The sequence below is a fragment of the Juglans microcarpa x Juglans regia genome, chromosome 4S, assembly GCF_004785595.1.
Source record: "Juglans microcarpa x Juglans regia isolate MS1-56 chromosome 4S, Jm3101_v1.0, whole genome shotgun sequence".
NCBI lineage: Eukaryota > Viridiplantae > Streptophyta > Magnoliopsida > Fagales > Juglandaceae > Juglans > Juglans microcarpa x Juglans regia.
Window position 1 is genome coordinate 8,334,990 of NC_054601.1, and position 19,542 is coordinate 8,354,531.

The 19,542-nt window shown below is 42.0% G+C and overlaps 1 protein-coding gene, 1 long non-coding RNA gene and 1 pseudogene across 2 annotated transcripts; all 3 read right to left on the reverse strand.

Moving 5' to 3' along the window:
* The window catches only part of LOC121262244, a 37,403-nt pseudogene extending 22,783 nt beyond the window's left edge, over positions 1-14,620 (reverse strand).
* Positions 2,192-3,814, reverse strand: LOC121262245. The gene is made up of 2 exons (XR_005940071.1): positions 3,714-3,814; positions 2,192-2,319 (listed from the first exon to the last, which is right to left on the reverse strand). It is a non-coding gene; the product is annotated as an uncharacterized LOC121262245 (long non-coding RNA).
* A 2,276-nt stretch (positions 14,621-16,896) lies between the features above and the next one.
* Positions 16,897-19,234, reverse strand: LOC121262301 (UDP-glycosyltransferase 74E2-like). Its single transcript, XM_041164707.1, has 2 exons — positions 18,503-19,234; positions 16,897-17,806 (listed from the first exon to the last, which is right to left on the reverse strand). Exons 1-2 carry the CDS (start codon positions 19,145-19,147, stop codon positions 17,078-17,080), a joined length of 1,374 nt encoding a protein of 457 aa, XP_041020641.1. The 5' UTR covers positions 19,148-19,234; the 3' UTR covers positions 16,897-17,077.
* Between the last annotated feature and the right edge of the window lie 308 nt (positions 19,235-19,542).

Sequence of the window (19,542 nt, forward strand, 5' to 3'; positions counted from 1 at the left end):
CACGCTACGGGGTAAGGTTCAAAGTCCCAGAACTCGAAACCGACCCCCATGCAACGAAATCGAGTCCTAACTCGTAAGAAGACGGGTCCCTCAACTCTATAAAAATAGAGCCTCGCAAGAACTCGGAATCGACCCCCATCCAATGAAGTTGAGCCCTAACAGTTGCAAGAAGACAGGTCCCTTGACTCAATAAAAGTCGAGTCATAACACTCGCAAGAAGACGGGTCCTTTGACTCAATAAACGTTGCGCTGGGGGGGTAAAGTTCCAAGTCCTAGAACTCAGAACCGACCCCCCATCCAACAAATTCGAGAGCCCTTACACTCACAAGGACACAAGCCCAAGCCTAGGGAGTTGGTCCCAACCCTCGTCCAAAGAAGTAAGGTCTCGGGCTCGGCATCTGGCCCCAAGCCTTCGCCAGAACCACGCAAAAGAAGAGGGAGATGGAAGAGAGAAAAAGGGAAAAGAAAAAAAAAACACAACGGTCACCAGAAACAAACTTTCATTCAATTTGAGTCCTTACATATAAATTACAAGGTGTTATGCCAAAGAGAAAAGAAAGGGTAGAGGCCCGAGCCTATCACTGGGACAAAGGAGGGGAAGGAGCTCTTGGAGGGAAGGGAGGGTACCCAGGCTTCTCGAAATTCTTTATAAAAGCCTGCTCCTCAAGACCAGGAGGAAGGGACGCAAGAAGGCGGGAAAGGAGCCCGAGAAGGCGCTCTTGGAGGGAAAGGAGATCTTGAGATCGCCACTATAACCGTATGACCAGGCCGCATCTTGGATGGCGTTGGCGTTCGCAATCCAGGATCGGACCTCCTCGAAAAACTTGGTCCGAGGAGACTTCAAATTTGCAATCTCCATGTTACGGGACATGAGGTCAATGTTCTTTTTGACCCCCGACTGCGAGAGCTCACCGATGCACGCCTTCGCCAGCTGTAGTTGTTCTTGTAAGTGTTGGGCCTCATGAGAGAGTGCCTAAAGTTCCCAAACAACAGCCTCGAACGCTACCCAGCTGCTAGGGCCTGACCCCGTCAAGATTCCTCTAACTCCCTTCGGGCAGACTCCGTCTCTTCCCTAGACTTCTGCAACTCCTCCTGAACAGACTCCAACTGCAACTGAGCGGCCCTCAGCTTTGCTTCCCGAGTGACCAAGCTCCACTCGGAAGCAATGTGAGCCTCTTCGAGCTACTTCCTCTTTAAATGGAAAAAGTCCTGATTGGCGTTGCTTAAGAGGTCCTTGAGAGTCCTTCTTCTTCTCTTTACGCCTCGCGACGACCATCTCCAGGTGCTGGTTTTGCTTCTTTAGGAATACCATCTCATTGATCAATTCCTTCCCTCAGTCTTTAGGTCCTTTATCTTTCGGGCCACCTGCTTTAATTTAAAATACCCAAACCTCCCCAAGGTATCGAGCTCCAGGTTACCCATGGCATCAGCCTGAGCTTTGTCCAGAGCCGAGGCCAGGGGCGCCATCCACTCCGCCTTGGAGGAAGTTGAGGGACAAGCGATCGCCCATAGTGTCTCTATGAGCATCTCCGTGACTTGAGGCTAGAAAGGGGCTTGGCTCGGGTGTCGTCCCGATGTCTCCATGAGTCGAGGCTCGGGAAGGGCAAGACTCTTCCTCCTAGGACCCGTGCTCCGGAGTTGTCTTGCCTTGCTTGCCCTCAGCACCTCAGAGCCCTATCGACGAAAGGGGTTGTCCAGCACCTCGGAGCCCTATTGACGAACCTGCTTGTGCAACCCTTCCGACAGTCTCCTCCTGAAGAGTATCCACAAAAGAAGTGAAGGGCTCGTGAGAGAAGGAGTGTGCCAGTGAGGCGAAAAATGTTGCTTGAAGATCATAAGCTTATAATTCCTCTGTCGAAGGAAACATTGGGTCCTGGAAAGGTTCGGCGGGCCGAGAACTGGTCAAAGTGGGAGGACTGACAGGGTCAGAACCACTAGGAAATGACGTCGTCGTCCCCCATGTCGAGGAAATCGGAATCTCTACACCCACGGGGACTCGAGGCCTTTGGGAACGACTTCCAAATCCCCCGGCTAGACACCAGAAGAGGTAGAGCCCCCGGTGTAACACCCCATTCCCTTAGGCAATGAGTGTCACGTATTTTTCATAAAAATAAATCCGGCAAAAGATCTCAAATTTCATAAATGAAATTAGAAATTTATTTTATAGAAAAATGTCTAATAAAATGTCTTTCAAAAACATTAAATGAATAAACTAAATAAATTCACGTCATAAAAGCATGTTTTATTTTAGAAAGTCTAAACTAAAAATTAACTGTTCCTTCTATTCCTGGCCTGCCTACTCGTATTCATCATCCTCACCTGAGTGGTTAAAAACATGAAAACAAACTAAAATGAGTCGAAGACTCCGCAAGAAATCCATCACAATGTAAACATAATAAACATAAGGTTTTCATAAAAAAATTTCATGCTGAGAGTTTAAATTCATGATTGTTCATACTAATACTTATGTTATATATTACTGATTTAACTGAATTAACTGATTGATCTGACTGTTTTATTTTATTTAACTGATTTATCTGACTGGCCAACACACTTAACCCTGTGTGCGAGGTTGTGCACCGGCCCCACGTCCTGCTGCAACAAGGGGAGTCGTTGATAGTATTATGGCATAGTATTGTGGCATACTATGGTGGACCACGACTGAGTTTGTGGCTTGCACATCCACCCTGAAACTGAACTGCATTGGTTCCATGCATCTGAATAGCCATCTTATTGACTAATCTGATCTTATTACTTACACTTGAATTTAAGATGGCTTATGTGTCTTATACACATGAGATGCATGACATATTACATACATAATCATAATTTCTGAATTTAAATATGATGCGGAATGACAAAATCGTATGCTGTGCTGGATGACATGTTTTCATATGACATAAGTGGTGCAAAAATAATTGGCTGAAAATGAACTGGCTTGAATAATACTTATTTATAAGCTGAACTGTGATGATCCTAATTTGTAATCAAATTACTTACCTCGCTGCGTTTCTTCTTGAATAACACTTTGTAACTTGACACCTATATGCAATAATAACTATCACTAAATTTGTTTGGAAATAAATAAGTACTAATATCTTACTTAATTAAATTCACAATCTAAAAGATAATCAAACAAATCTTTTGTTTAACACTATAATCAATAAATCCTAGTATCTAAATTACTTAAATACCAATCTATAATTTAATAGAATACTCGAGCTATTTTAAAATAATTCATAAAACTTAAATTCTTAAATTAAGTTTCATTTCTTAACATAATTATTAAATCTTATAAGAAATCAAATAAATTCTATTAAATATTCTTAACATAATAATTTTATTAAATTTTACTAAATAGACAAAGGAATATTAACAAATAACCTTATAAAATAGCCTTTAAGAAAACTGACTTTTAAAATGTTAAGCCAAATAAAATTAATAAAACTGTTGTTGAAATAAAATAAGATTAAATCCAATTTAAAATACAAGTCTATTTAAAGATCATTAGAATTTGTAAGAGTCGCAATGTGGCCCATAACATAATATTATTACTACATGAGCCCAACAAAATAAGCCCATCACACGCACATAAGGGCCTAGGGCCCAAGGGCCCATTAAGAACCTAAGGATTCTTCTAGAAACATAATACACGGCCAAACAAAAAAAATACAGAGTTGGAGAGAGAGGGAGAGGATCTGCGATGGACTCACCGAGAGAGGGAGAAGGCCACTGCGACGGCTCAGGGTGGCTGGCAAGGGTCACGGCGGCGCGACAGGGTGGTCCTCTGGGTAAGGAGTTTCAACGCCGAGGGAGAGAAAGCGAGGGTTCGAGAGAGAAATCTGTTAAACCAAAAACTATCGAAAACAAGAGGAGGCTGGCGGCGGTCGAGGTCTTATCAGAAGGGAGTGGGTACGATGGGGTTGGGCTGGTCAGCACTTTCTGTGGTGGTCGGGAGGTGGTTCGACGCCCCTCTAGGTGGCTACCGTGGAAGCGAAATAGAGGCTTCGGCCTTCACGTCCGTGGCTGCTGCGGCGTGCCTTCGTGGCTGGGGATGGTCCGGTGTCTTCTAAGGTGGCTGGTGGTGGCGTCGGTGTGTTCTGAGCAGCGTGGATTCGCTGCGGAGGAACGTGGGTGATGGTGGTGCTACTGCAAAGGGAGGAGCAACACTAATGCTAATGTATTGTGTGGTGGGTAGTGCTTTCTCTTGGCCTAACGAGGTTGACGGCACTACTAGTGGGGGAAAGCTCACTGTATGGAGAAGTTCCAGTGGGATGGCTCACAGCTTTGAGTTTCTCCTCTCGAATACGGGGTAAGCACAATTTATAAGTGTAGAAGATAAAAATAAAAAATAAAAGAAACCTACAGGAGTAGAGACGTGCATGTGCATGGAGTGGAGATGTGCGGAGTGGAGAAAATTACTCATCAACAGAGTCGGTTTTCACTAGAATGTTAACAACTAACACTGAGAAACGTACATGTTTTGAGGTTTAAAGTGTGTAAATAGAGGCTAAAATCGAGAGATGAGGTTCGGTGGAGATAGGGAGAAATAAACTTTAAATTCAAACCAAACTCTAGTGAACGTAATCTGATACAATTTAGTAATAATTATTAAAACAAAACTCTAGTAAATTCAAATAAAATTATAATAGAAATTATTAAAATAATGAATATAAAAATCTGATAAAACTATAATCATAATAATAATATAAAAAGTTTTACTAGGAAATTTACTTATATACCCTAAATCCAAGACTAGTGTATTACACCCGACCTCACCACTTTGCGGGAGAGAATCGTTGCGTACCTTCAGTCTCTAGATCGGGTGGGTAGAAGGCTGGGGGTGCATTTTCGGCGAGAGGGATCGGGCCTTGGGAGGTGGCACGCTACCCAAGAAATTTTGGTCTGGCGTCGTCTGGTAGTCACGAATGTTCTCATAAAAAGGAACCATGTCAATCTTCGACTTGTACGAGTGGGCCCTCACCCAAGCTGTGACAACTCGTACCAAGCCTCTTCCCTCCGATTGAGGGTATGCTCCAGGCTCCCGACAGACTGGGGGGGGGGGGGTACCGCCAGCACGTCTGAATGAGGAACTCCTTGTGAGCCAGCTTCCCCTTAAGATATTCCCAGTCTGGGCCTACACGAAGAAGAACTTGCGGAACCACTCCTTTATGCGCAAGTTAATTCCTATCACGCTTGTCCGTTCGGCTTCAAGTTTCTTGTGGCTTCCCCCTCTTTTTGGTTTCTGCTGATTCGGTTCCTGTCTATTGGACTTTCCGATGCCACTCACACGCTTAATAAATTTTCTCCTCGTTCCCTGCGATCGCTCCATCTCCCGATGGTTGAATGGACGTGCCGTCTGCATCCCTCTTCACGCCCCCTGTGGTTTCATTGGTTCATGCCCCCCACACGCCTATTGGGACGGCTACCTTTCGGGTCGTCATCTCAGCTGCTGCTATCCGCGTGGCCCTTGCCAGCATCATCACTGTCAGTGTTACTTCATTTCTCATGCGCCGCCCAACCTTCCCCGCTATTTAAAGCCCATTCCTCCCCTTTCTTCCTCTCTTACAATCTTCCTTCTAGTATCTTACAGTTTCCTTCGAGTTCCTCTTTCGACAGCACTCTCTCCTCTTCGAGTCCTTTTTGTTTCTCGACCACCGTTTTACTCTGACCACTCCTCTTCCGGTAGCGCTCTTTTTAATTTGAGTTTGCGTCGTTTTTCCCACTGTTACGATGGCTCCAAAAACTGACCTCGCTCCTTCACACTTTGGTGGGAAACATTGGGTTTCCTCTTTGTCCGGCACTGACCTTCGGGCGTTCCGCTCAAGTACATGATTCCCCCTTCGAGTTCTGGGACTTGGAACCTTAGCCCACAGCGCAACTTTTATCGAGTCAAGGGACCCGTCTTCTTGCGAGAGTGTTAGGACTCGACTTTTATCGAATCGAGGGACCCATGTTCTTGCGAGTGTAAGGACTCGACTTTTAACGAGTCAATGGACCCGTCTTCTTGCGAGTGTTAGGACTCGACTTCATTGGATGGCGGGTCGATTCTGAGTTCTGGGACTTGAAACCTTACCCTGCAGCACGAGTTTTATCAAGTCAAGTGACCCGTCTTCTTGCGAGTGTAGGGACTTGACTTTTATCAAGTCAAGGGTCATGTCTTCTTGCGAGTGTTGGGACTCAACTTTTATCAAGGGGGTCAGTTCCGAGTCCGAGGACATGGAACCTTACCCCACTGTGTGATTTTTATCGAGGGGGGTCGGTTCTGAGTCTAGGGACATGAAACCTTATCACGCTGCGAGTCAAGAGACTCATCTTCTAAGGACTCGACTTTGTTTCGTTGAGACGGTGGGAGATTTGAGAAAAACATCCTGATGTACAAATTGTCCATACAAATTGCTGCCTTATGCTTCTGCACATAGTACTTTGTTAAGTGTTCGGCATTCCAAGGGTGGGGTAGCTCATGTCCTTGGCTGTCCTTGTGGCGATAGGAGCAGTCGGTTGCTTGTGGTGACTACATAAGGTCCTTCCCATCATGGCCCCAACTTTCCTTCCTTCGGGGTAGTTATTCACGTCTGTCGCAACACCATGTCGCCTATCTTGAAGGATCGTGGCCTGACTCGTTTGTTAACGTATTGCTCTGCCTTACACTTGTTACTCGCCGCTACTTCCTCCCTTCTTTCCTCCAAGATGTCCAAGTTCTTGACTAGCCTTTCGTAGTTTGTGTCCGGGCTGAAGTGTTGGATACAGAATGTGGGCATTCCAACTTTTATGGGAATTACCGCTTTGCTCCTGTAAGTGAGAGCAAAAGGCGTCTCACCGGTGGGGTTCGGACAGTGGGTCGGTATGCCCACAGCACACTCGAGAGTTCTTCAACCCATGCCCCTTTGTGAGCCCTGATCTTTTTCTTGACGATGGAGAGGAGGGTTTTGATGGTGGCCTTGACCTTCCCATTACCTTGAAGATGTCCTAGCGATGAATACTTTATCTTAATTTTGAGCTCTATGCACCATTGCCGGCAGTGCATGCAGTCAAAATGTCTCATGTTGTCTAATACGAAACTCTGTGGTATGCCAAATTGGCAGACTATCGACTTCCACTGGAACTTCGTGAGGTTCAAGAGGTGATGCTCATGAGTGCCTCTGCTTCAACCCACTTCGTGAAGTAATCAACCGTAACCATGACAAACTTGGCTCCCCCCTGGCTACACCAGAAAGGGGCTAATCAGGTCTAGGCCCCATTGGGAGAAAGGTCATGGGGCCATGATTGAGGTCAGCTCATCTGCCGGGTAGTGCGAAATCAGTCTGTGCTCCGTACATCTTGGGCATTTCTTGGTGAATTCTTTCGCATCTCTAAGGGAACGGGGCCAGTAGTATCCAACCCAGGTTACTCTCGCAATTAAGGCCCTTCCTCCTAAGTGGCTTTGGCAAATTCTTTCGTGGATTTATGCTAGCACGTAGGTTTCTTCCGGTGAGAGGCACCTAAGGAGCGGCTCAGAGAAACCTCTTTTATACAGCACTCCTTCCAGCAGGGTGAACCATGCCGCCCTATTCCTGACTTTCCGTCCTTCTTCAGGGTCACTGGGTAGTTGTCCTTTCTACAAGATCCTCTGGATGTCTATCGCCCATTCAGAAGGTGCTGCAACTGCAACAGACACTTCCTCCCTAATGGACGGGGCATCAACCATCGGGACCATGGTGTGTTCTGGAAGTGGGACCTCCTCCAGCCCCCACGTAGCCCTCGCTAGGCGATCTACCTTTTGATTTCCCTCCCTCGGCACCTGTTGAATGCTAAAGTAGCGGAAGCGGTCGCGCTCGTTGCAAGCCAGTTAGAGGTACCTCTTCAGTCTTTCTCCTTCTGTGTCGAATTTCCCTAGTTCCTGGCTGACTTCAATTTGGGAATCAGCCCACACCTCTATTTCCTTAGCCCCTGGTGCCCACGCGATCAACATCCCCTTTAAGAGCACTTCATACTCGGCTTCTTTGTTTGTTACCTTAAAGGCTAGCTTGATCGCTAGTTGTGCTTTTATCTTTGCTCGGTGACGATGTGCACCTCGGCTCCTCTGCCAACCCGACAAGACAAGCCATCCACATAGACCTACCAGGGCTTTCCCTGGAAAGCATCCAGTACTTCCTCCAAGAAGCTAGTGAACTCGACGACGAAATCTGCTAATACTTGTCCTTTGATCGTGGCTCGGGGCTGGTACTCCTTGTCGAATTTGCTAAGCTCAATTGCCTATTTGGCGAGCCGTCCCGATGTGTCCAGTTTTTGTAGCACCTTCTTGACGGGGAGGTCGGTAAGCACTTTCATCGGGTGGGCCTGAAAATACGGCCTTAATCTCCTTGCTGCGACAATCAGGGGGAACACCAGCATTTTCGTTCGGGGGGTACCTTGCCTCTGCACCTCGAAAAGCTCGGCTCACGTTGTAAATGGGCTGCTATCCTTTCGTTTCCCGGTCCAGTACGACTGATATAGCGTGTGGGGACACTGCCAAGTACATAGTCAAGGTCTCATCTAGTCTCGTCTTGCTTAGCAATGGGGGTGACTCAGGTACAACTTCAAATCAGTGAAGGCCTTTTCGCAAGTCTCATCCCAATTTTGGGCCTTCCTCAGGGCTTTGAAGAAAGGTAGGCACTGGTTGGTTGATCGATCCAATGATGAACTGGTTCAAGGCTGCCACTTGTCTGGCCAGCCTCTAGACTTCATGAAGGTTACCAGAGGAAGGCATTCCCATCACTGCTTCTACCTTCTAAGGATTCGCTTCGATCCCTCTCTCCGAGACCATGTACCCCAGGAACTTACCTGTCTCCACAGTAAACACGCATTTCAACGGGTTGAGCTTCATCCGATATTGTCGGAGGATGGAGAACGCTTCTCGTAGATCTGTTAAGTGTGTTCCAAACTATTTGCTTTTTACCAATAGATTGACTATGTATACTTCTATATTTCGACCGATCTGCTGTTTGAATATTCGGTTGTGACTAACCGTTGGTAGGTGGCCCCTGCATTCTTCAGGCCGAATGGCGTCGCTTTGTAGCAGTAGAGCCCTCAGTCTGTTATGAACGCTATCTTTTCTTCATTGTCCGGATTCATCCTAATCTGGTTTTATCCGGAATAAGCGTCCATAATGCTAAGCAGGGGATGCCCCGCCGTCTAATCCACTATTAGGTCGATGTGCGGTAAAGGGAAGCTAACTTTTGGGCATGCTTTATTCAGATCGGTGAAGTCGACACACATCTATCACTTCCCGTTGGCCTTCTTTACCAAAACTACATTAACACTGCCGCTAGGAGGCGATCTATCTCTTCGACTGTCACCCCATACTTCTCAACATTGAAACTACGCCATTTCTACTTAACTTTCCTCGTTGTTGGGTCGACGCAGAACCGGTGCTCGATGATGGAATTGTCGATCCCGAGCATGTCCTCGTGGCTCCAGGCAAATACATCTCGGTGTTCGATGAGGAGAGATATCAGGGCTGCTCTCATTTCTGGGTCTAGCTTAGTCCCAATCCGGACTTGTCGTCTTGGTTCCTGTTCATTGACAGTTGCCAGTTCCAAAGGCTCGTTGGGTGCAGCCTGCCGGAGGGCCTGTTCATCACGAAACTCTCTGTCCCATTGGGTCAGGGCCGGGGGGGGGTGCACTCGGCTTGAGTGTTTCTTCCGGCCTTTTTATTGATGCTACAACTTTGACTTCGTGCCTCAATTCCCAGTCGTAACATTCCCGTGCCAGGATCTGCTCATCGCAGATTTCGCCTACCCCAGAGTCCGTGGGAAACTTGATTTTGAGGTGGTAAGTGGACATCACCGTCTTAAAGCTGTTCACGGTGGGCGTCCTAGTATGGCATAGTACGAGGATGGAGCCTTGACGACTAAGAAGTCAGTCATGGTGGTTGCGATCTTGGGTGCCTTCCCTGCTAGGACTGAGAGAGTAATGACCCCCATCAGTTGGACAACGTCTCCCGTGAAGCCCTTGAGTGGCATTAGAGCCTGGCGCAGTCGCTCTAGGTCGATGCCCATCTTGACAAAGGCATCCCAAAATAGGATGTTGGTCGAACAATCTTTGTTGATCAGGATTCTCGAAGGTTGTTATGTGGGTGGAGGACACCTTCTTCATCCCTGTTGTCAAAGGTTATCGCGGTGCTTCCAGCACGACGCCCTGCCTGCACCCCTTTCGATGCTGAACACTTCCTTGTAGCGCGCCCTCCGGGCGTGTGCCTTTCAGGCCGACGACGTGGCTCCACCTCCCGCTTATTCTCTGACGATTGTACTAATCTCCCCGAGCGGTATGTCCTCTACTTAGGGGCTTCTTCGTCTACCTCCACATCAGCCCGTTTGATCCGCCGATCAGTGCGCCCGATTCTTCTACTCTTCTTCCTTTATTCTCTTCAGGGCATAGTAGTCCCAAGTGATGTGTCGGTTATTCATGTGGTACTCACAGTACGGACGGTTTTCCACCTCTCGAGTTTGTTGCTTTTTGGGGCTCTAGTGTTGGTTCCCTTCTACTGCCAAGTTTGTATAGGTATGGCCCCCCTCCTTGGGGTCGAGCTGGCGCCTCTCTCTTTTTCTTAGTGTCCGACGCTCCCTTCTTTTCACCTCCTTGGTCGTGCTTAAGTCGCTGCCCTGACGGCTTCAGGCTAGCCTGCTCTACCTCAGATCTTCGCAGGGCAGTCAGGGCCTCGAGGGTGTCTTCAGCATTAATGAACTCATCCGCCCGATCCATGAAATCCCTTAGTGGTAGAAGTCTTTCATGCTATCTCGGACATAAACGGATTCAGTGGCCAAATTCCTCCTAGGAGTGCTGCTAACGTGATCTTTTCGTCTTGGTCGTCTGTGGTCATGCGCTCTCGATTGAACCGTGAGAGATACAACTTCAGACTCTCACTGCCCTGTTGTTTGACAATAAGGAGGTAAGCTGTCAGGCACCTCCTCTTATGACTGGCCAAGAATTGCATCATGAAGAGGCGGGCGAGCTTCTCAAAGCTTCCTATTGTAGGTACCAAGTATTACCTCCACGCTAACTCCATTCCCTACCTTGATATCACGGCTCCCAGCTGAAATCAGGCAATACTCCACAAATCCGACTATGTCTCGCGCTATGTGTTCAGTCGCTCCTGAATCAACAGTCCACACAAGATATGAGTGAGCAACCATTACATGGCTAGTTAAAAAAAAATGCGAGAAAAGTCAAAGTGTTTCTTTTTCGGTTCAGTGCAGTCACGAGCGAAGTGGTCATTCTTTCCGCAATTAAAGCACTCTAATTTTGACTTATTCTCTCTGCACTTGCCCCTCTTGTTGTACTGAGAAGTTTCTGACACATTCTTTATTTGTCCAGTAGCTATCTCATTGTTGGACTTCTTGCGCTTAGGCCTTGATGCCTTGCACGAACCAGAATCAATCACATATGATTGGGCTTAGGCCTCCAATTCCAAGTGACGCGAGACATCATCAGCGAGACATCATCAAAGTCTTTGATATTCTCGTTATGCGTCAGGTTCTAACTCATATTTTCCCAAGAATTCGATAGTGATCTTATCACTGCTTGGACTTGTTGTTCAATAGTCAGGTTGTTTCCTGCCGACTTAAGCTCGCGGATCATGTTCGACATAGCCCTTAGATGCTGCTTCATCGTGTGGTCAAAGCGCATTTTATATGAGTCAAACCTCATAGTTAATCCACGCAACCTATTGGCTGAAGTTCTCCCAAACTTCATCTTCATAGCTTGCTACATGCTTTGGGTAGTGTCGTAGGTTTCGAACTCACACATTAGATCATTGTGCATCCTACTTAACATGATAATGCACACACAACGATTTTTCTTAGCTCATTGAGTATAGGCTAGATGATCTATCTTGTGTTGTTCTGAGTCCTCTTCCCCGAGCCCAGTAAGGGAGTGAGATAAGGTCTCTAATACCTCTCTAGCTCATCTAAGACATATTGGATCTTGTGATACCAAATGTCGTAGTTCTCTTCATCCAATTTCTCCCATTTATTTAAATCGGCAACTATACTTTTGGATATCATTTCACTACAACACGCTAAGAATGGATATTACACACACACACACTCAGCCGCGTCCATCCAAGCTAGAAAAAGAACAATTTAGACATGTCGCAAGATCGAAAAATAGCTAGGCTTCAGAATCATCTCTTGCGCCACAATATCCAATTATTAAATTTCTAATCTAATTCCCGCGCAAATTTAAAACAAATATGGGAGAATTATTCACCATAAATCTCAACCATACTACAACTATCTTAAGTAGTCACCTACCTAGTCACGCGTAAAGATAGATCTTACTAAAATTGCAATAACCTTTTAGGCTAGTCTAGAAGGACAGCTACTCCAACCATAGTAACCTGTTGGGCCAGTCTACAAAGATAGTTCATATAAGACCATTACAGTCCATTTTTCTTGTTCCATCAGTGCATTTACAGTTCTTACTGGGGCCACCATGGTCTTTTGGCTATACAGTGCATTTACAGTTTTTACTAGGGTCACTGCAATTCTTTCAGCCTATCATTTACACTGACAATTCTAACTAAGACTACTTAGTGGAAATTTTTCTATTTCATCATTAAAAGAAATGAAGACTAATGTCTAAACATTCAAGCCTAGCATTCATGGATGATAAAATAATTACATATCCACGTGTTCAATTCACACATACATGTAATCACATTTAATCTAAAATATTAAATAAAAGATTACATGTAATATAAAATTATGGAATTAGGAAAAAAAATCATGAATATAACCATATATTCACTTGTAATCACATTTAATCTAAAATATTAAATAAAAGATCACATGTAATAAAAGATCATGCAATTCTTTTTTTATAAAAGAAAATAAATGTATAATAAATTCATTTAAAATCCACACCGAAACCAAAGGAAACTCGCAGCCCATTAGTGTGCCCCGCTCCTTGGATTTGTAGGTGGTTCAGGTTTCAAAACCCAAGTGTGCCACTTTTTTGTCCCCTTTTATTTGTGTTAAAAAAAATGGGCTTAAACAATGTTGTTCTGTAAAAAATAGACTTTTGATTTTTTTTTTTTTTTAACAGAATGGCCTATTCGACCCAAGCCCATTGTTTTTTTTCTTTTAAAAAACTAATGGGCCGAAGGGCCCAACCAAACCCAAATGACTTAGAAGTCATCTTCTTTCTCTAGATGGCTACTGTTTATGTGAAAACAGTAGCCTTAACGCACTAGCAAATGCAGCCGCCGATAGAGACCACCACAAGCCGCCACACTCGCACCACCTTCTTGGTGGGCACAACATTGGTACTGGTGTGCACAGCACCTCAGCGGTGCTTACAGCGCCACCACGGTGCGCGTAGCACCTCCCGATGGTGCTGTCCACAGCGTTGGTGCCCACAGCACCACTGTGTTGGTGCGTGCCGCACCTTGCGGTGGTGCTCGCATGGTGTCCCAAATTGGTTTAAAAAATAAAAAAACTCAGCAACACCTCTACGCACTCATAAAACAATTTTTCTGGAATTTAAAAAAAATAGAAGACAACAAAAATGGCACCTAGATTTCAAGCATATGCAAGAAAAAAATATATATAAACCGAAAGCAGTTATAAAAGTTCTGATACCAATGTAAGAAAACACAACAGAAAAATACATCAACCTCAGCTTATAAAGTTGCTACACAAGTTTCTCCAGATTGATAAATAGTACATAAAACTAGAGTAATACTTAATAAATTCACAATCTAAATATCTTATCAAGAAAAAACAAAAAGAGAGAATACTTTTATGTATTTTAGATAATTCTAAAAAACAATTGAGGGAAGTTATATACAGGAGATGAGGGGGTCAGCCCCACGTGGGCGCCCCTCCATTCAACAAAAACTAAGACCTCTTAAGCAATAGAAAGAAATGGAAGAGAGATTAAAAAAAAAAAATGTAATTTGGAAAGAACCCGATCCTGTATAGCATAAGAAAAATAAATCTAATTCTAGACTACACCCATTACAAATCAATAAACAGACAATAAGCTCAAGATACATAAGATTGGAAGAGGAAAAGTCTATACATATTTGCACAAAAGAGTAAAAAGCTACAAGGACCATGCTCAAGAAAGAAGATCGACTTTAGAAAACCAACACGAAACAGGTACAACTATTTTGGAAACACAACCCAAAGAAGAGAGGATCAAATCACAGCAACAAAGAAGTTGCAAGCCAAAGAATTAACTGACGAAATAAACCCCCTAAAAACAATCAAATCTCCATGGAAATGAAAAGCTAGATACCAGCTAGAAACCCCATCATAATAAACAATTTTACGAACCACAGAAATAAAACTCAGGACTTAAAAAGTTAACATTAACCATATATTAAGAATTGATTGAAAGGGAACCGAGAAGCGGGATTGTCAAAAAATGGAGAAACAAACAGAGTATACCTGGCGACATGGGGATCGCGGGAGAGCATGCGGAGGATGGAAATCTCGCGGAGAGTAGTGGGAGGGACGCCTTCCTCGTCCTCGTGGAGGCGAGTCTTCTTCAGGGCCACGATATTCCCGGTCGCCTTCTCGTTCGCCCTGTACACCTTCCCGTACGTCCCTTCTCCTACCTTCTCTAGCTTCTGTTATGCATCCATGGCAGACACTACAGTCCTTACCCCTCCTACTCCCTCCATTTTCTCTCCCGTTTCTCTTTCAAATGGCTAGTCGTGTGCAAGATGGTATGAATCCAAAATGAGAAATAAACACAAGACTCGGGGAGTAGGCGAGAGCCGCTCTTTGTTACCGTTGAGGCAACGACTAAGAATTTAAAATTCAAATTCATGCCAGAGGTAAATAAAAAATAAAAAAGTTTAATTGTGCCCGGATTTTATATATATGTGTGTGTGTGTGTGTATTTTTACAAATTAAAATCTAGATTTTCAACTTTTATAAAATTAATATTTAAATTCTAAGAAAATCAAAATTAATTAATTACATTAATCTCTTATTAAAAAAATTGATAAAGTTTTCAACTAATTACAAATTTTTTTAAAGTTTATATATTAATTCTGTAAAAATTAAAAATTAAAAATCTACGCATCAATTTGTAAAACGGAAAAATTTGGATATTGAGTTTGCATTTAATTAATATAAAAACCATACTTATGTTTGCAAAGACAATCTCTATATTTTTTAAATAAACCTTTAACTTTCTTTTTTTAAAAAAAATCAAATTAGTCCAGTTGCTAGAATTTTGTTACAACAAATATCATTTTTCATAACATTCAGCCTTAATTTCATTTTGTTCTTGTTGGCCCAAAGCCTGTGATGATCAATTGTCATGACATGATATTCTATTTAAAAATATAATATCCAAAAATTGTTGATGATAGCAATTTTATCTATTGGACGAATAGAAGTGTTATTACCATAAAAAAATTTCATAAAAATAAGTTCACAAACTGACATGATTTCATATGATAAGTTATATCTATTTTATAATCTAACATACCACATCAAACTACGTTAGTTGTAAATTTATTTTTATGAAATCTCTTTGTGGTTAAAACATTTCTCTTATACCAAAGTCTTGTGCAAAGAATATATAAATAAATACAATAAGATAATATCCTTACATATTGAAATAATAAAGAAAAGAAGGATCAAGATTTTCTAAAAACCTAGTTTAGATTTAAGACTTAAAATGAGAGATGAAATGAGTTAATATTGAAAAATGCTATTTGTACTTAAAAAGATTTACAAAAAATTTATTTTTCCACGTTTCAACTATTGATATATTGAAAGTTATGAAATTTGAATTTTTAAAAAAATGACAAAATGAGTCTTATATATAAAATTATGACTAAATGTAACATTACTCTATAATATTTGATGAAGTGAATGTCAATTATGTAAAACTTAGACATTTACTTTCAAAATGATCATTTTGGCTTTATGATTTTTACTAAATTTTTAATGTTCTATAAATGAGAAATAATATTTACTGTCATAGACTATTCCAATGTCGTGTACTTTTTTTATTTATAAAAATGAGTAAATATAGAACTCATCTATAAAAATTAATTTTTTAGTAGTGGACCTCATTCTTATTCAAAAAGAATCGTGACGCTTGCAGAACCCATAACTATATCTAATATTACTCGAATATTATATATAATAATATTTACAAATAATAATGTGGATAGAATTATATAATAACTCATTTTATAACATACTTCATCAAAATTATTAATTTCGTTTTTGAATTCTTAAATTCTTCATCTGAGTTAAATTTTAGATTTTGTATATATAGTTATCTTTTATTTTATTAGAGTTGTCAAAAGAATTGTAAAAAAAGAAAAATAGTAAAAATAAGTGACATTGTCCGTACCCCACATTTTTCTTGATCGATCGTATGTTATATACATGGATTCGAAACACGCAAAATGTTTCGTTGAATCATAAATTAATGCAAGAAGAGGGGCACAGTTCCATGAGCAGAAACATTTCAAATATCTATTATTTCCTCTTAATTAATAAGAAATTATTTTATTAAAATTTGATTAGTAATATTTAAATTTTAAGATTTATTTTTTAAATTAAATTATGCAATATAAGCTATTTAAGTTGCGTTTGATTCCTTAACCGAGTCGAGTTTGATTCAAATTTAGACTTTTTCTAACATCCAAACACTTAATTTTTAAATTATTAAATTCATTTCAACTGAACACCTCTTTACACGTGGGATCTATGATCTTTTTTAATTTCTTATAAATATATTTAAATTTATCTTAATATTTAAACACATCTTAACATTCACATAACTCTTTGCACAATCTCAATTTACTATTATTTATAAAAAAATTCAACTCAAATCAACTGATCAATTCAATTCAATATACAAATACAATCTAACTGTACTCTGCACATCGATTTAAAAATATAATTTTTTATTAATAAATCGCAATGATGTAAAAAAGTATAGAAAACAAAACAACATCATTGCAAATCGAGAATCAACGAAGGAATTTGCTGCAGTTTTAGGAAGAAATAACCGTTGTTGAGGTTTCTTCTTAGTTCTTACAGTAGTTGGAAGCCCATTCCCAAAACTAGACAAAATTTTAGGTGCAGACTAGTTGAGCAATAATCTCATCTATACACTTATCTGAACTTCCACCCTCATTCACTGCCTCCTTTGCAAACTGTTTCCACTGCATGGCTCTCTTCTTAAACTCCTGCCCTCTTTCTCCGGCCTGCATGACTTGGCTGATGCATCTCTCGATTTCTTCCCCACTAGCAAGACCTTTTTCGTCTACTTTTGGCTGAACTCCCACTTCCCAAACTTTCTCCAGTAAATACGCATTCGTCATTTGGTCTAGAAACTGTGGCATTCCCACCATTGGCACTCCCAAGCTTACTCCTTCCACCGTCGAGTTCCATCCACAATGTGTTATGAAGCATCCGATGGCTTGATGGGCCAGCACCTCCAGCTGCGGGCTCCATGCCACGACCAATCCTTTCCCTGACGTCTCCTCCACAAATTTGTTGGGGAGATTGCTCTCTTCGGTTGCCTTCACCACCCACAAGAAGTTGCTGCTGGTTTGTCTCAGGGCGTGCGCCATTTCTGTCATTTGTGGAGCACTCAAAGCTGCAGCACTGCCAAATGAAACATATACCACTGAACCAGGTTCCTTTGAGTTTAGCCATTGCATGCATGTCTCGCTGATTGGCTTATAGAGATTGAAACCGTAATCTTTGTCATCTTCCAGCCTCTTGTCGAGGTAAACAGATGGCAAAGTTGGTCCGATAGTTCTAACTGTAGAGTAGAGATTGGTCATCCACTTTAGAACCTACATCTTAGCCACATTTACCTTTGTCACCCATTGTATGATTAAATGTTGACAAGAATAATGATATATACAAATTTCAAATATATAAATTTTGCATATGTATATTTTATAAAAAAAAGTCGCTCCATTACAAAAAAAAGTGTGAAAAAACTCATTTTTTCATGGTGGAACCACTTTTTTACAAAAACAACTTTCGTAAAATTTGAGCATTTGGAATAATCCCTAGCATTACTCTATTGAAAATGACCTGAGAATGTAAAACTTAGCTATATATGCAAACAGTTCAAATTTTGGGCAGAATCAAATTTTTTATAACTTTTCAAACTTGAGCCTGCAATTAAATCAGAGAAATTTTCTCTATTTTGTCGATATCCCCATGTACCAGTACTATACATTACATCCATTATAACACCTATATCATACCCATAAAACATATCGACATGCCTACACATTTTTTTAATGCAAACAAACACAGGATAGGGTTGGCCAGCAACACGGATTAATGCTTGGTGTCATTATTTCCACTTCCATATATGAATCTCTAGTAAGTTTACTTACTATGTTTGGTTCAACTTGTGTCGTGCCAATTCACAAAAGTGATAGCAATAATCATAAAGATTGAACAACCAAAGGAAAAAGAAATTGATAATAGAAAAAAAGAACAGATATAATGCAAAAAAAAAAACCTAAGTTCACCTCCTCTTCCAACTTATAGAATGAGTTAAACAGGATCCAATCGGCCTTCTCAATGTTGCTGAATTGGTTTAATATGTGTTTGATTAAGGGGGGAAAGTGTTCTGTCTCCGAACCAAAGGATGCAGGGTTTGGAAGTGCAGGCTGTCGCAATCCAGGCATTGAAAAGGCAGGCACCGATAGTGGTTTGCCACACATCTCCACGTACAAGGGGTAGTAGCAGGCAATTGCAGCACATGATTGAGTGAAAAATGCAGCACTGACAACACCCAGTTGCTTAGCTATGTTCAGAGCCCACGGTAAATTAGCATCATAAACCAGTCCCTTCACAGGGCACTCAGAATTCTCTAGCTTCTTCAAGAGTTCTCCTAAGCAACGTGCGCCAACAACTTCAAACTTCTCGAGGAACCCCATCAACGCTGCTGGTCCTGTGATCCCTCCTTCAGTGTTGTCATCATATATTGATTCTAGTGTAATTGACTCAGCTCGAGATTGCAAGGACTTGACGCTAGAAAGTGTCGTGGATACCGTGATTTTGATCCCTTTAGAGGCCAAACGTTTAGAAAATTGGAGCATTGGATTTATATGGCCTTGTCCAGGAAACGGAAGAACCACGACGTGAGAACTGTAGCATTTCTTTTCCTCCATTTGTTTTCAACACTTTCAGGTTCTTTTCCTTGCCTTTGTTTCCTAAGCTGCTTAAGATTGTCAAGACAACGATTAATGAACAGGAAGGGATAAAAAAAAAAAATGCCGTTTTTAAGCGTTTCTGTTGGTTTGGATTGATCTTCTAAGATTCCAGATATTCGGGCGGGCGATTGTCTGTCAGTAAAAAAGAGAAAAACGGAGCCATATCCGACTCCGACAATACCGAGTCCAGAGAGAATAATCTGAACTTTGTTTTCCTCTTTCTGGCCGCGCGTGCATGTGTTTTCCGTTTTAATTACTGCAATCTTCACGATTCTGTAATCTGGTCCGATAACAATGTATGATTAACGTACAAAAACGACCAATACATTGGACCCCAGGATTCCCTTACAATA